The following is a 16,596-nucleotide window of genomic DNA, read 5'->3' as shown; positions in this document are numbered from 1 at the left end:
AGCCCCTGCCCCCTCTAGCCTCTCCCCAGGGCACCAGCCTTCCTTCTCTCACTGGGTCAGGGCGGCCTTCCTCTGCACCTGCCCCCAGTCCGGGCCTCCTCCCTGGAACGCCCTTCACTGCGCTCTGCTCAAATGTCATCCCTCAGAGCCCTCTTCTAGACGAGGCCCCTCGTGTTATCCTGGCCACAGCGCGCCGCGTGTTGCCTTCGGAGCATCCATCACAGCAAGCGGTTCTCGGTACCATCTGCCACTTGTCTCTCCCTTCCCAGAGGCAGCTCTGGGCGGCAGGGCCACGTCTGACCTGCATCCCGCACGTGGCTCCTGAGACCTAGGATGCCCTCAGTAGGTACCAGTCGGTAGAGGAGCAATTCCTGCCCCGGGGAGGAGATAAATGAGACGAGAGAACCCCTCTGGTTTCTTCCTTCCCCACAATACGTCGTGTTCTGGGAGTTTATGAAGTGGTAACTCAGGCACAGACTGACAAGCTGCCATTGCACAGCTGTTAGTTAATAAGGCTTCAAGATGCGGTTAAATACCACACATCCAGAGAGGAAGTGAGCCTAATTATGAAATCTGATGTTTTGGTAAATAATACAGACCTGTAAGCATCATCTGGTGCCTAGTTGTATTTGTGTGGCGATTTCCTTAGTGACATAAACATTACTTTTTTTTCCCCAGTCAGAGCAGTAGTCATGCCGATGGGACACTCAGGATAAACCTATAGTGTACATTCAACATAGGACAGTTTGCAAGGAGTGTGAAACTTGGCCTTGTAGAAGCAAGCACGCATTTTGAAGATGTTCTTTGCACACAGTAGGAGCTAAGCAAATGTGTGTTGTCGGATGGAGCTGAAGAAATCCGAGGAGTCAAGTAACCTCTTCACGTACACAGCTCCGCACAGTAGGCGGCGATGAGCGTATTTAAAAGGCACTTGCCCCTAGATGTCACTCTTAAGGAGGGCTTGATAGGAGAGAAGTCTGGAGCCCCTACACGGTGTTGCTTTAATCTAGGAGGCCAGTTTCATCAGCCCCCGCCGGGTCACCACCGTGGGCAGTGTTGTCCCCAAGCCAGGGCGTCCCCAGGCCCCTCACCCAGCAGGCTCAGCCCTGCCCCCAGTCTCTACACAGAGTCCTGGGTCGGGTTTCTACGAACCTACATTCAGAGTTCATCTCTGCAGTGGTCTCGCTCTCACCTCAGATGCCAGGCGGTTGTAACTACTTCTGCCTCAGTTCCTCCTATTAACCCTGCCTGTTAACCTGCCTCTAGGACTGAGGCCCTGCTCCCTCCTGCCGTTCGCCTTGCTGGAGACTCCCGTGCTCTCCCTAACCCCAGCCACAGGGACCGGGGGCACCACGGAGACCTAACCTCTGGCACTCTTCTGTGGTACGCCCCAGTCCTAGGCTCTGACGCCCCTTACTCGCTTACTCGCTTGTATATCCCTCCAACTGCCTGTACCTGGCACCTGCCTGGCTGGGCTTTCTCGGCCTCCTGCTCCGTCCTGAGTCACCAGGCCCTGTTTGTCCCTATCCAAGATGGCACGCCCATTCAACACACGACTACCTCTCAGGTCGTGCGCCAGGCCCAGGGAAGGCTCATGTCTTTACAGTTGAATTCCCTTCAGATATGACTGTTCCCTAATTCACCCTGATTTTAAAGCAATGAATCTTGCCCCACATCGACCTTGACTTCGGCACATGAAGCATTCATTCGTCGTGCATTTGCAGATTATCTACGGTGTGGCAGACACACTGCTGGGCCCAGGGGACGCGAGCAGGGGCGTGGCCCCAGAGCTCTTCTGAAGAGATGCGCACAGAGCTCTGTAGGGAGGATTTCACCAACGGTTTGCGGAGGGAGCAATGATTCCTGTCCTGGCGGGTAGAAGAGGGCCGTGGAGTGAAGGGGATGTTTTTATCAGGGGCCTTAAGGTCCGAGTTCATTTTCATTTTGCCTGGCAGATGCAGGAAGGCAGAAAGAAGAACATGAGCAAGGGCATGAATTTAGGATTTAGTATCAGTATTTTAGGAACAAAGAGTACGGTCATCCAGAATGGATGGAAGCTAGGTATACGGGGGTGTGTGTAGTGGAATTTGAGGCGAGAAGGGAGATTTGGGTCCAGTTTGAAGCAGTGCATGGGCTGGATTAGGGGGTAGAGAGCCAAGCAAAGAAGTCACTTGGAGCTCAAATGATTAATCACAAATTAATGTAATAAAGGCCTATTATAAGTCAACAGGGAGATGAGTTTGTTGAATTGTTTCTAATATACTGAGTCGATAAAGGATTTGCATCCTCTGGGGATTTACATCCTGGCCCACTAACGAGGTCGAGCTCAGCCTCCTGCATTCCGGTACTGAAGACTCCAGTACTTCCTCCTCTCTCCACGCTGTCCGTCAGAAGATGCCTTCAGAGAAGTGTCCGCATCAGCCATGGGTAGAAGCTTGCATATGTCGGTGTGATTTCTCTGCCAGATGCAGACTTGCGTGGGTTTGTAGAATTGTTAGGACTTAGATAAGCTTGCCAAATTTTATCACTTTTCTGGAAAAGATATGAGCACAAGACTGGAAAGGTGGCCTTGGACTGGATTTGTGCATTAATCCACCAGCATGCGGTGTCACTCGGTTCCTAAGATTAGACCCCTGTTACTTTTAAACATTTATCAAGATTAACCTTCTAACTGGCATCCTTCTCTCAGTGTTTAGTTTCTCTTAGAGAATTGTTTTGTCTTGCATCAGAATATTATCGAGGACATTATTCACCACGTTACAAAGTGTACTTTTTATAAAGATCCTCTTGCGAAAGTTCTATCATGTCTTAGAAAAGTTGTGTTTCTCCTAAACAAATAGTTTTTTAAAATCTTCTGAACATGGGATGAAGTAACTGATTCGATTTCCCTTTTGGCTGAAGATACATTTGAAGGCCGCCCTTAGCAAGAATATAGGATTTGTGATGTATAGTTTTAGTCTCTTTTCCAAACCCATTGTGGATCCCTTTGCTTTTTCTACCCACTTCTAATGAATGTTACTGTGACTTTTGTGTATCCAAATAATGCACCTTCAACCCTTTTTGGGACAAGGCACAAATAAACACACACACATACATACAGTCTGTTTAGAATAGTTGACTAAAGTAGAACAGTTTAATTGTACCTTTAGGTTTCTAATGAGCTTCTAGCTAAATATTTGAGAAGATGGCAGTACAGCCCTTGCCCCTTGTAGACAGAGCTAGTCTGGGAATCATTTCTCAGTCCTTAAAGATGGCAATCCTAAGTCAAACTCCACGAATGCACGACCAAGTGTCGGACACACTCTTCTTTCAGATTTACCAGATTCCAGCATTACTAGGTCCTAATCATTGACCTTCTCTGTTTTGCCAAAATAACTTCTAAAGGCATTGCTTAGCCAACTCATTGATTTTTATTTAAAAAAATGAAATTCTCTTTGACAAATCTTATTTTTTCTCCCCTGTCTCTGAGGAAGGAGACAGGGGAGAAAAACTAATAGTAATAGTAATGTGGCAGACAGAGGCTGCATTACTATTTAGGAAAAGTAGGTGGGTGAGGACATTTCTTCTCATTGATGAGTATATGTGAGTGTTGTTTCTCTCTCTCCTCTCAGCCTGGCTTCTTTTTCTGGAGTTTCTGTTTTATGGCCCTGAGGTTACTTCCTCATTTTTGTAGCTGTGTACAGTAATATTTCACTTCCACTTTGTTTCTAGATGAGAATGGAGGCGTTTGGTTTTCAGAAAAAGTAGGACTATTCCACACGACCTTGGACTGTCTAAAGCAGCCACAGTTCATTGGTGGTTAAAAAGTTAATAGATTATGCACAGAAAGGACTTTGTTTTCAGTATAGTAAACGGATAAGTTGGGCCAGTGAACGAATCAAGTCAAAGTGTTGACCCTGAAATGGTAATAGTTTCCTTTGTTCTTAAGACTTATGAGAGGGGTAGCTGTGTAAAAAGCACCCTTTCCTTTGGTACTGGTTGCTGGAATTAAGGCATTTGAATCAACTCTGAAATAAAGAGCAGACTGCCTGCTATATAGGCTCAATCTACTTATTAGCTGCTAATGGGTAGCGGTCCAGCCAATGACAGTAACAATGTTACACTGTTCCCCACATTCACACTAGTTAACAAGTATCTTAAACCGAGTCCCTGGACATCAGGTTCCTCCTTTCCCCCTTCTCTGCTCCACAGTACAAAGCCTCAACCGGCAGTTAAGAAGGACAGGCTGAGGATGCATGTGGTCAGTGGCCGGCAGCCCCGGCAGAAGGGAACATTCTGTTGCTACAGCCAATAACTTCTGTGTTCTGTGCTTCCCCCCGAGCGCCCCAAGCCATATCCTCACAGCCCCTCAAACCACAGGCCTCTGCTGAGGCAGCACGGTCAGGAAGCTCAGACAGACCCTAGGGCTGAGTCCAAGGGCAGAAATGAAACCCCTGGGGCTTGAGCAGGCCGAGCAAGGGCCCAGCTGGGCCCCTCCTAGCAAGAGAACCATCTGCTATGTAGTCAGTGTGCTATATGCTTCCATCATCCCCTCACCTCCTGGGGCCAGCGCCAAGACACCCCCTCCACTGACTCTGGTGGGAGTGGGGCTCATCTCCTTCCTGCCCTGGCCCAGCCCACCCCTAGGTCTCTGCTGTCGGAGGGGACTTTTTGGACAGGTGGTCTAGATGGCAAGGTGACCTCCTCAGTGATGAGAAGTGTGTGACTTCTTACACTGTCAATAATAATAGCCAACCCTTTACATAGCACTTGAATCTCACCACAATCCCATGACACGGGTATTGTTGTTATTATTATTCTGATTCTACGATGAGGAAACCAAGGTCCAGAGAGGTTAAGTAACTTCTCTGATGACAAACAGCTTGTCGATAATAAAGGCACGAGTTGAATCCAGGCAGTGAGGTGTGACTGTGTGCTTTTAACCCCTGCTCCACACACCTTTAAGCAAAAGATAATTAAGTCTGTACCACGTCTCTAAGTCTGCACCGCCAAACAGAATTTACACAGTGTGTCTGACCAGTATGGAGCGTGTGTGGTTAAATTTGGAGATGAAATTTTGTTCTCATAGAAGTGACCCTTGGGTGTGAAAATTAGAATTAACCGAATAAATTCAAGCCAGCAGAAATTCCTTATATGGGAGAGGTGGCCTTGGAGAACAACAGGACAGTTTCTTCCCTTTCATATGTCTCTCTGTGGCTACAGCGATTGGTGAATCGGTGCACTGCCACTTAAATATTTACTCAGCACCCACGGATTGGTGTTATAATGACGTGACCCCAGATTAATTTTCCTCCTCAAAATTTTCCTGTTAAAGAGTTTGACCACACAGTGGGCTCAGACAGCAGGGGGTTTGCCCGGAGCCCCCAGCGTACAGAAGGCTAGAAAATAATTAAAAATCAGAATGTCCTCTAATTCAAAAGCAAAAGGCATCCCCATATCTGCCCTTGTGAAAATTGTGCGAGTTGGCCAATTAATGAGACTGTTGCCTGGGGTGAAGTCTGCCCCTAGCCTGTGTAATTGCCAAGAAATGAGAGAGACCTCAGTGGGTCCTAGGGATGAGCAAAAGAAAATGATTTCCGGACGTAAGTGGAATCATTAAGAACGCAAGGGCGCTAATGCACCACAGCTGCTTCCAGGGTGCAAGAGGTGACTGGACCAAGGCAGGAACAGCCCAAACAGTGTTGAGTCTCCTGCTTTGTGGTAAGTAAGCAGGGAGGAGATGCAGAGTTGATCTCCCCTCCAGGTAGGGAAGGGAGAGGACTAACATTTACTGAATGCTCCTTATGTACCACCCTCTATGTTGAGCATTTTATATATACTGTCTGACTTAAAAAATGCCAGAATAGTCCGTGGGTTTTTGTACCTGGACACGGTGATACGTACACAATCCAGCCTTGACATACAGAATGACACCGGCCTGACCCCCACTATCATTGGGGTTACCCTGCCGCGTGCAGGTGACACAGACAAGATCATATAAAAGCAACAAGAAAAATCACTACTAAAATTTTGACCACTAAACTTATATTCTTTTTTTCTATGTAAGTATTTTGTGTCCATTTACCAAAATGGGATTGTACTACATGTGGTGGTTCATACCTGCTTTTTAAAACTCGCTTTTACATGCTTATTAAATACTCTTCTACAGGATCATTCTAGTAGTTACAGAGCTATGTAGATACTTTCATAAACTCTTTTTATCGATCTATGAGTGTAGGATATTTAAGTTTATTTAAGTTGCTTTCAAGTTTCCACAATGTTAAACAATGCTCTAATGAACATTCTTGTAGATAAATCACTACAAAATTATCCAAATTTTTTAAAGGTAAATTCCTAGCCTGGAAATTGCTGGGTAAAAGGATTCTAACATTTTTTAAGTCAAGTTCATTGAAGCATAATTCAGAGAGAGCGGAATTCAGCCTTTTCAGGTGTACAGTTCTTTGAATTTTGACAAATGTATCAGTTATGTAACCACCACTACAATTAAGTTATATAACATTTATAAGTATTTTAAAGCTTTTGATGCATGTTGTCAGTCGTCTGTGAGGAAAAGTATACCATCTACCATCTAGTCCCATCTACCATCAGGCTATGAAAGGTGAACATTAGAGATTATCCTTAAAAATTAAAAAAAAAAAAAGATTTTCCAATTTGGTATATGAATGTTTCCATCTCATGTTCAGTTACATTTATTTGATTACTAATGAGGTTGCATATTTTTTCATATGTTATCTGGTTTTATGTCTTATAGTATGAAATACTATATCTTTGGCCTATATTTCTAGCCGACTGTTTATCTCTTTCTTATTGCTTTGTAAGAGCTATCAGGGGCTAGGGATGAAGAAGTGAGCTGTCATGTTGCAAATATGTCTTCTCTTGTCATTTCCCTCTTTTAATATTGTTTATAGCTTTTTTTTCCAAAAATTTGAAGTTTCCATAATCTCTCCATCTTTTCCTTATGGATTCCACCTTGGAAATCAGCTTCAAAAAGTCCTTCCTTTCTCATTCTGTGATTATTTAAATATTTTCCCTTCTTCCATTTAAATGTTTAATTCTTTTGGAATTTATTTTGGTATATCACATGGGAGAAACTTTATTTTCCCCCCAAATTATGAGCCAATTGTACCACCCCTGTTGATCAAATAATCTTTTCCCCCACTAATCTGAGGAGTCACCTTTATTATATATTTAATATGTACTTAGATATGTCTCTGAACTTTCCATTCTGTTCCACAAAATTTCTTATCTTTTTTAGAGAAGAATAGGTACTATATCACACAGTTTTAAATATTGTAGTTTTATAACGTGCTTTAATATCTAGGACGGCAAGCACTGTTTTTCGTTACTATACTTTTTCAGAATGTTCTCTCAGGCCCTAATTATCCCAGATGAACTTCAAAACATATCTGGGTTTAAATATCCAATAGGAATTTGTATTCAATTTCATTATATTTATAGATTAATCTGAGAAAAATTTTTATCTTTATAATAAACAGTTTTATCACTGAGGAACATGCCATGTCACTCCACATGTTCAAGTTTTCCTTTACTTACTTCAGTAAATGTTTACAGTTTTTAAAAAATGGGTTCTGCATGTTTTGTGTAGGTGTTTATCTCAGGAATCATGGGGGTTTTGTTACCGTTATTCACAGCATCCGTCTTTTTACTTTCTAACTGGTGGCTCCTACTTATAGCATTCTATTTATTAATTTTATAAAAAGCTAGTTTAATAAAAACTAGTTACAATAGTATTTTAGTTTTCTTCCCCTTCAGTGTTCCTAGAAGACAACGGTTATTTGTAAATACTAACGATTTAACCTTCACTTTTCTGATCTTATACATTTCTTTTTCCCAGACTCATTATTCAGAATGACTGTGACTGGTAATTTCAGATCATTCTTCACATCATTTCATTTTTGTCACATGTTAAATTACATGTTACTTTGATAAAAATCAAAAGTGGGTTTTAATCCAGTCCCTTATGATGAACTACTCTTGCAAGTTTCTGATAAACCCTAGTTGCCTATGGAGTGTTATTCTCTTAACATTTTACTCAGTATTTTATTTGAAATATTTAAACCTGTAATCATTAATTTCAGTTTTCTTTAATATGCCATCTTTGCCAAATTACGATATTAAGGTTGGACTATTCTGATTTTGTAAAATTGGGAACCTTGCAACTTCTTCTTCATGTTGGAACAATTTAATTGGCATGAGCATGCCTGTTGCTTCAGAAGTGGGCTTAACTCACCTGTCACCTACTCCAAGGCTTTTAGAGAAGGCACCAGCCATAGCATTGTTGAAAGCCCTCTCTCACTCAGTATTCAGAATTTATTTTAAATTTCCAAAGGTCAGTCAACAATTTGGAGAGTCAGACAATGAAAAACTAATTCATCTGTTTTCTTAGGATAGGACACATTGGAAAATAAAGATGAAAACTACCTAAATCTCAAACACCACATTTCCATCCGTTCTTTGGATTCCATTAGCTCTTGGCAAACATTATTTACGCTTACATAAAGTTATGTGATTCCTGGATGGTGTTCAAAAACTGACTCATTGCTTTTCAGAGACTACAGAAATTTCCACCCTCATTTGCCTAGAAAAGAGATTGAAGTAAAAAGAGTAAGAAAGAAGATGAAACTTACTGTATCAGTTAGTTTTCCTTGAGCACACCCTGGGTGTGTGCAACCAAACTACATTGCTTCAGAGATTATAAAAGCAGTCTGTGTTCTCCAGTTTTTCATCTGAGGCAGGGGACCTGCCTTGCTTGTGATGATTTCCTCGCAGGGACAGGATAATGCCATGTAAATTCCAAAACAGCCTGCTGGTCTGCAGCCTACTTCGATGCCATAACAGCGTTATGTTAACAGCGTTTTCTTTCCCTTTATCCAGGATGTCTGCGTCAAGGCTTACCTAGCCCTTCGTCATCACACAAACCTTCTCATCATCCTCTTCTCCATGATGTTGATGACAGGAATGCCCCAGTTAACCAGCAAAGAAGACATCGAATACATTCGGGATGCCCTGACAGTCGGGAAGAGCGAGGAGGAGGCTAAAAAGTATTTTCTGGATCAGATTGAAGTTTGCAGAGACAAAGGATGGACTGTGCAGTTTAACTGGTTCCTACATCTTGTTCTCGGCATCAAACAAGGGGAGAAACATTCTGCCTAATACTTTGGACTAGAATTTAAAAGCTTTAAGTCAGCACGGCGGTCATCAAACTTGATGTAAAATGTCATAGGACGTTATGAAAGCTGCCACTTGAGAAACCTAGCTCTTTCTCTAGCTGAACTCTTCACTGGAGAAAAATATTGGCATGTCTGATTGTTTAAGTGATGTTCAATTTCAGCCTTATTTGCAGGTTTGTTTTTTTCTCATTTGTCTCCATGATGTTGGAGAACATTCTAAGTTTAAACAGCCTAATTCCTCCCTCACTGGGGCTGATGTTTTGACTATCATACTATTGAGTACTTCTGGAAATTCTTTAGAATAACTGGTAACATCTCTTTTCATCTGGGCTTCTTCTCAATCTGGGTTATCCTTGTGTTTCTCAAACTCTTTTCAGAAGAAAAAAATATGATCATTGTAACCTTTGTCTCATTCCGTAAACGACACTTCCGAACATCCCCTCCATGGCTGCAGACGTTAGTGATGTGCTAAAAGCAAGGAAAGCGAGCTAGTCTTTTCAGGGTCTTTTGTAATTAGGTTCTCTTACCACTGAGACTCACAAACACAAAATGGAACATCTGAACCTTTGTGCCCTGGCCCTTCTCCGCTGGTCTGGTTCCAGGGTTAAGAATAGCAAAATCTGTCTCAACTCTGCCCACAGAGCAAACTCTCAGGTGCAATTATGATAGCCTTCTCAGCATAGAAACAGGAAGTAACTAAAGGGACTCATTTGGGGCCTTTATATTTCCCCCCACCCCCGCCTTTCTCCCTGCCTCTCTTCTTCCTCACTTTCCACATTCTCACAGCTCTTTATGCAGAGTTGTGAAATCTTCAACAATACCTTTACCCTAGAACTCAAAATTAGTTGAAAAGAATTTCTCCTCTAGGGATACTAGAATTTTAGGTACTTATTTGTAAAGCTGTTTGCTGGAGTTTTTAAAAAGTACGTTATTAAAGGAGACATTCCTGAAATTATGGATGTTTCCAAATGCCTTAATTTCAAATTTTGGTCTCAGCAGTTTTTCCTTTCTTTTTTAATGGAAGAAGATATTTAATATCTAAAACAGTTCTCCAAGTTAGGAAGAACACTACTTGCCCTATGCATCTTGCAGTTTAAAGGACTTTTACACTCCAACACATTCTTCAGATTTTCTAAAAACAATTCAAATGTCTTCTTTAAAAACTATTTTCATCTCTTAAATATTTTCTATTTATTGGAAGTGTTAACAGAGAAAGATCATTAAATTATTTAGAAAATATTTTTAAATGACCTATAGTTAATACTTGACATAGAAATAACTCTGTTAATGGTGTCTGTGTTTAAGTTTAATGAGATATAAATATATATTTAATTTTTAAGTTTTCTAAATAGATACCTGTTGGACTTTGGTGTAGCCCAAACCTTTCTTTCTGAGTATGCAAAAGCCCGGTGGTTCTTAACTCTGGCTGCAAATCAGAATCACCAGGGATACTTTAAAAAAGTACTCTGCCTGAGCATCCACCTCCACTTGTAATCAATTAGTTTGGGATGAGGTCCAGACATCAGTGTTTTTCTAAGTACTCCCGGTGATTCTAATATGCAAGCAGGGTTCAAAAGCCCTGCATGACCCTTGAAGGTGCAGGTGACAGTGCTTCCTTTTCTACTGATCCTTTCCCCAGCTCCTGAAGTATCCAGAAAAAGCTCCTCTTCCTTGACAACTCATCCTTTTAACATCACGCTTATCACTCTGTACAGAGGACCATGCCTGTAATGAAATGTTTATTCCTCTGTGTTAATGGAGAATAGACATTTTATAGCATTTTTAAACCAACTATTCTCCACCATTCTTTTGAAGAATGATGCTTTCTCATTCAGAAGAGGATGTTTCTTTATTCTTATAAAGCACAGTCAAGCTCAGACCTTGCACAAATGCCACTTTTTATTTGAATTGCTCAAGAAATCATCTTAATGATAGAAGAATGACAGAGGAATGTATTTATATTTAGCCTGTTGGTGCATGTGTGTACAAATTTGCTCTTCAAAAGAACAAGTTCTTTTGTTAACGCTGTTTCTGTATATATATGTATCACATTGGGGTTGATGCTTCCATATTCCAATGAAGGTACAATTTTAACTCTGTAGACATACAAATAAACAAAAATCACCTTTGTGTGCTTCCTTCATCGTCCCCAATGACCCACAACTTTTATACCTTTGAAAATGTGCTAGAACCTGGGTCATCTTGCTCTTGGGAGGAGATGTTGGGGAACCACCCCTACTCTATCTTCAGTGCCAGATGAAAACAGAGATCACAAGTCAGATGGTTCAGGTCAAAGCAGCATATATGTGTATCTAGGGTGGGTTACATAATTTGCAAGCCCAGGGCAAAATGAAAACGCGGGGGCCGTGGTTCACAAATCATTACGAAATTCAAGACGGCAACAGCAGAGCACTAAACCTTCTGAGCGTGCGTCACTGCCCAGCTCACAAGCCCATGGAGCTGACACTGAGCGCATCTGAACAATGGCTTTGGTGCTCAGCTTACACTTAGACCACGCCTGTGTGAGTGCAGGTTAACGCTCCAGATCAAAATGTTGCTTCTGCTCTAACTGAAATACCTCATCTCTACGGCTGTACGTGAAGTCCTAAAACACTGGCCCATGGCTTTGGAACTGGAACTATGGCCACTAAAGTAAAGCAAAGGGGATATTCTAGCCCTAGTCCCACATGACTGCCTTTGACTGGCTTTGGTGATACTTTGGTGAGAGTAGGGGGAAGTGGAAACTGTAATAAAATATGTCAACTCCTAGAGCAAACTCTTAATTTTAAAAAATTAACTTTGTTAAATATATCTGTTACAAGAGTCGAATTATTTTTTAAAGAAAGGTTAGATGTCGGAATTCTGCATAATTTGGAGGCTGTTGGTGCTATGTAAATGGAAATTAGTTATTTTTTGAAATGAGTCTGAAAAATAATTTAGAAAGTAAGTTTCTGCAGCAAATTCTGGCCTTTATTTGGTAAGTGAGGCTCTCTTTGACTTGTGAAATAAATTGTCAATTATATTTTACTATGTAAAGAAAAAAGAAATTTGGATTTTTAAAGTTTCTGCTGTATTATTTTCTGTTGAATCCAACCGAATAATTCTGGTCAGGAAATCTGGTTCTAGTCTGGGTGCTTGTCTGCATTTTCCAAAAACTCATCTTCAGGACAGGTGCTGGGGAACTAGAGCACACACCTTGGCTTAGGTGAGCCCAGAGAGCTAGCCACTCCCTCTTCCGGACAGTCCCATCCTCCCCACTTGCATTTATATTTTCATTGCAAATTGTTAAACGTAAATTCAAATAAAAGAAGGAATCTGATATCGTGTGTTCTCTGCATACATTTTTCAATGTCTGAAGGTTCAGATATTCCTAAAATTCAAATTTTCTTTCAAGAAATCTTTACTGAGTGCCCACTACTTACTAGACACTGTGTGAAGTATTGGATATGACCAACCATATCCAATACTAGACCAACCCAGTCCCAGTCCTTAAAAAGTTTATAATTTGCTGGTGACGGTAGACACTTCATGATGGGGGTTGCTGTGGGTTACACTGTGTCCCCCCAAAACATATGTTGAAGTCCTGACCCCTGGTATCTGTGAATGTGACCTTGTTTGGAAATAAGGTCTACAGATGTAATCGAGTTAAGATGAGGTGGGCCTTACATATACCTGGACAAAACTGTAATTCAAAAAGATACATGCACCCCTATGTCCATAGCAGCACTATTTACAATAGCCAAAACATGGAAACAACCTAAATGTCCATCGGCAGATGAATGGATAAAAAAGAAATGGTACATATATACAATGGAATACTACTCAGCCACAAAAAAAGAACGAAATAATGCCATTTGCAGCAACATGGATGCAACTAGAGATTCTCATACTAAGCGAAGTAAGTCAGACAGAGAAAGACAAATACCGTATTATATCACTTACATGGGGGATCTAAAACATGACACAAATGAACTTATCTATGAAACAGACTCACAGACAGAGAGAACAGACTTGTGGTTGCCAAGGGGGAGGGGGGCAGGGGAGGGTTGGACTGGAAATTTAGGATTAGCAGATGCAAACTATTATATATAGAATGGATAAACAACAAGGTCCTACTGTATAGCACAGGGAACCATATTCAGTATCCTGTGATAAACCATAATGGAAAAGAATATAAAAAAAGAATGTAAATATTTTTTAAATAAAAATAAAAAAGATGAGGTGGGCCTTAATCCATTATGAGTGGTATACTTAACAGAAGGGAAGGAAGAATGCCTTGTGACGGAGGTAGAGATTATAATCATGCGTCTACAAGCCCCAGGAACTCCTGGGGCTACCAGAAGGTAGAATAGGAAAGGAAGCCTCCTCCCCTAGAAGCTTCCAAGGGAGCATGGCCCTGCCAATGCCTTGGTTTCAGACTTTCTAGCCTCCAGAACTGTGAGAGAATACATATCTATTGCCACTCAGTTGGTGATACTTTGTTATGGTACCCCTAGGAAACTAATACAGTGTCAATAATGAAAATTTTTGTGGGGTTTTTTGGGGGGTCAGGGGATCACATAGTTTAGGTAAGTAAACCTGTTTGATATTTTCTGCTGTTACCAACAAGATTGAATTGTGAGCAAAATACATAACAGAGCGCTAATATTCTTAATATATTAAAAATCTCTAATAATTCAGTAAGTAAAAGATAATACCTCATTAGAAAATATTTAATTCACACAGAGAACATGCATTGTGGCCATTAAACATATGACAGCAGACCCCAAATCACTGTTGATTAAACAAATGCAAATTCAAACCTAAGTTCCTTTTCCCCATTAGATAAGCAAATATTGGTAATGCCCAGAGTTCGCGATACTTTGAGAGAAAGAGTAGTCTATGACACTGTTGAAAGCAGAATATGTTGGTAAATTCATGCCTGGTATTTTGTCAAAACTTAGAAAATGAAGAAGGTATCTATTCTCTGACCCAGCAAGTCCACATCCAAGAATTTATCCTTCAGAAATTCTTGGACAAGTACGCAAAGACTTATGGATAAAAACAGTTGCCAGCACTCTTTGTAATAACCAAAAATTGGAAACAAATGAAAAGCCCCTCTCAATAGCACACTGATTAAATCACATCCATACGCTGGACTGCAATGAAGCCCTCGAAAAGGCAGATCAAAATCTATTGGCAACCAGGCACATCTATGACCTGCTGAGGAGTGAAACAAGGTGGTTACAGGACAGGGTTACATCAAAGTTACGTTCAAGCTAACATGTAGGTTTGCACATGCATTAAAGGCTGGGGGATATACTCACACCAAACCGTTAGTAGTGATTTTTTTTTTTTACCTTGCATTCATTTTTTTCTCTTGGATTTTGGGGAATTTGACTTTCTACAGGTTGAATTTCTTAACAAGGGATAAAAAATTGTCTTTCATTTTGGGGAAAAAATGCAGTCTGCATGATAATCTTATCCTTTAGCTTACATGGAGTGTCATTAAAAGCTCAGAAAATTGTTTCTCAGAGGGAAAATAATCACGTGAAGTCAATAATTATCAAGCACTGACATCAAAGCTGTTGTTGGCATAAAGACGACAATGGCGAAGCCTCCTGTCTTACCGGACCCTGCCTGATTGTGATCTGTTTACGCTAAGGCTGGCCCCATCCATCCCCTAAAGTGTCAGTGCTTTTGGCGGGGGGCCTCCAGGGCTGCTCTCTTCAATCATTAAGCGATGCCTTGCCCGGCTCAGTTCTTCTCAGCTCTTCAAACCTGTGCAGCCCCTGTGGCCATGCTGAGCTCTCTAGCTCATGGTTAAGGCTCCCCTTGGAGGTGCAAACTGCCTCATTTTCACTTCTCATGAACGTCAGATTTTTTTTTCCTACACATTCGCTGATTAGTGCGGCTTAAATCTCACTGCCTGCTGCTTTGGTAAGAATTTTCTCTTCTGGGAGCTGGGCTCTGAGTCTGAGTTCACCATGCACGGGTCGATCTGACTTGGAGGATGTAATGAGGATGGGGACCTACCAAGGAACATAAAAACCCTTTGCAGCACCTCAGCAGCACTCCTCTGTGTTTCACAGCAGATGGCCAGTCATCGGAGAAGTTTTATACTCAGAGAATGAAACTCAGAATTCTTTTGATTACACTTAAGAGGTAAAATAGGTCCCTACTGTCTGCAGAGATGCACCCACCATTACCCCCACCGTTTCCAGCCACGTGCAAGGTCTGTGGCTGAACAGCACCTCCCATCGCCAGATGTATAACACCAGCTGTTAGGGACCAGTCAGGCCTCCCACCCTGCAGCTTGCCTTTGCATCATCACCAAGCACCTGTGCTACAAAACAACCGGCCTGTGGCTACTGAGGTCTTCCACTGGGGAAATCCCATGTCCACAAACCACTGCCAAACCCCTGACCTCTCTCCAACTCATGGTTCTGGAAACCAGAGAAGACAATTATTGGAAGCACCTCCTCGCTTAGACAATCATTCTTCACGGTGACAGAGAATATTCTGCAGGTTTCATTGGGTAGATGGTTTTGACTCCTTTAATCTATGGAGACTGAATGGAGTCTGAGCCTTGAGAGCTCCTAGTGGAAATGCTGGACCATTAGCCAGTAACTTGGCGGTAATCCATTCGAGGGTCTGTGCCAGATGTTGCAGGAGAAGTCTGGAGTAGGTGCGGCAGTAAAGAGAGTAGTTAAGTGGCTTTGGCATTAGACCATTCCAAATTCAAGCACTGATTGTCACTTGAAAAAACTGTCTAATCTCTCTAAATGTCAGCCCTCTCCTCTGTAAACTGGGAGAACAGCAGTACCTCATTTGCAGGATTACTGTGCAGATGAAATGAAATAATGAAAGTGAAGCATTAAGTAGAGTGTCTGGCTCTACATTACTGTTATTGCTCAATAAATGAAAGCTGTCATTTCTCTGCTCCTTTTCAAGGAAGGCTGAAGAATCTTGAGAGATCGAAATGAAAAGTTCAATGGCATCATACTTGGAGTGTGACTCTTAGGAGTATTTACAATGATGGAAATCTTAACAAGTTTCTAAGTATGGTGTCTTCTGAGTAGGACTTCAAAGGAGAAATAATTTCTATTCTATGCCAACATCAGATACCAAGGAAATCTAAATAGCATCTTTCTCTGATGAGTTATTCTAATCAATGCAAATTAGTCCCTGGGTTCTTCTGAGCCTAAAGCAAGTCAGACCAACTGGAATCAACCGGCAAGGCTACTAATTCCTATTTACCTTTTTCCACCAGCTTTACTGAAGATTAATTTACATAAAATAAAATTCACCACTTTAAATGTGCAATTTGATGAGTTTTGACAAATGTATATACCCATGTATCTACCACCACAATCAAAATACAGAACCGTTCCATCATTCAAATGTTCTCTCATGCTTCTTTGTA

General features: G+C 41.5%; 1 protein-coding gene across 2 annotated transcripts in view; it reads left to right on the top strand.

The window, feature by feature from the left end:
* PIK3CG (phosphatidylinositol-4,5-bisphosphate 3-kinase catalytic subunit gamma) overlaps positions 1–11,598 on the top strand; it is a 32,371-nt gene extending 20,773 nt beyond the window's left edge. For both annotated transcript variants that reach the window (XM_082473682.1, XM_082473681.1), the window contains one exon: positions 8,896–11,598. In XM_082473682.1, the coding sequence (XP_082329808.1) occupies positions 8,896–9,174 (279 nt within the window). In that variant the 3' untranslated portion in view covers positions 9,175–11,598. The remainder of the gene's footprint in view (positions 1–8,895) is intronic.
* Positions 11,599–16,596: the final 4,998 nt, after the last annotated feature.

The sequence above is a fragment of the Balaenoptera physalus genome, assembly GCF_965194825.1.
Source record: "Balaenoptera physalus genome assembly, chromosome: 8".
Taxonomy (NCBI): Eukaryota; Metazoa; Chordata; class Mammalia; order Artiodactyla; family Balaenopteridae; genus Balaenoptera; species Balaenoptera physalus.
The sequence above is the reverse complement of the archived record's forward strand: the minus strand, read 5'-3'. Positions and strand labels throughout refer to the sequence as shown.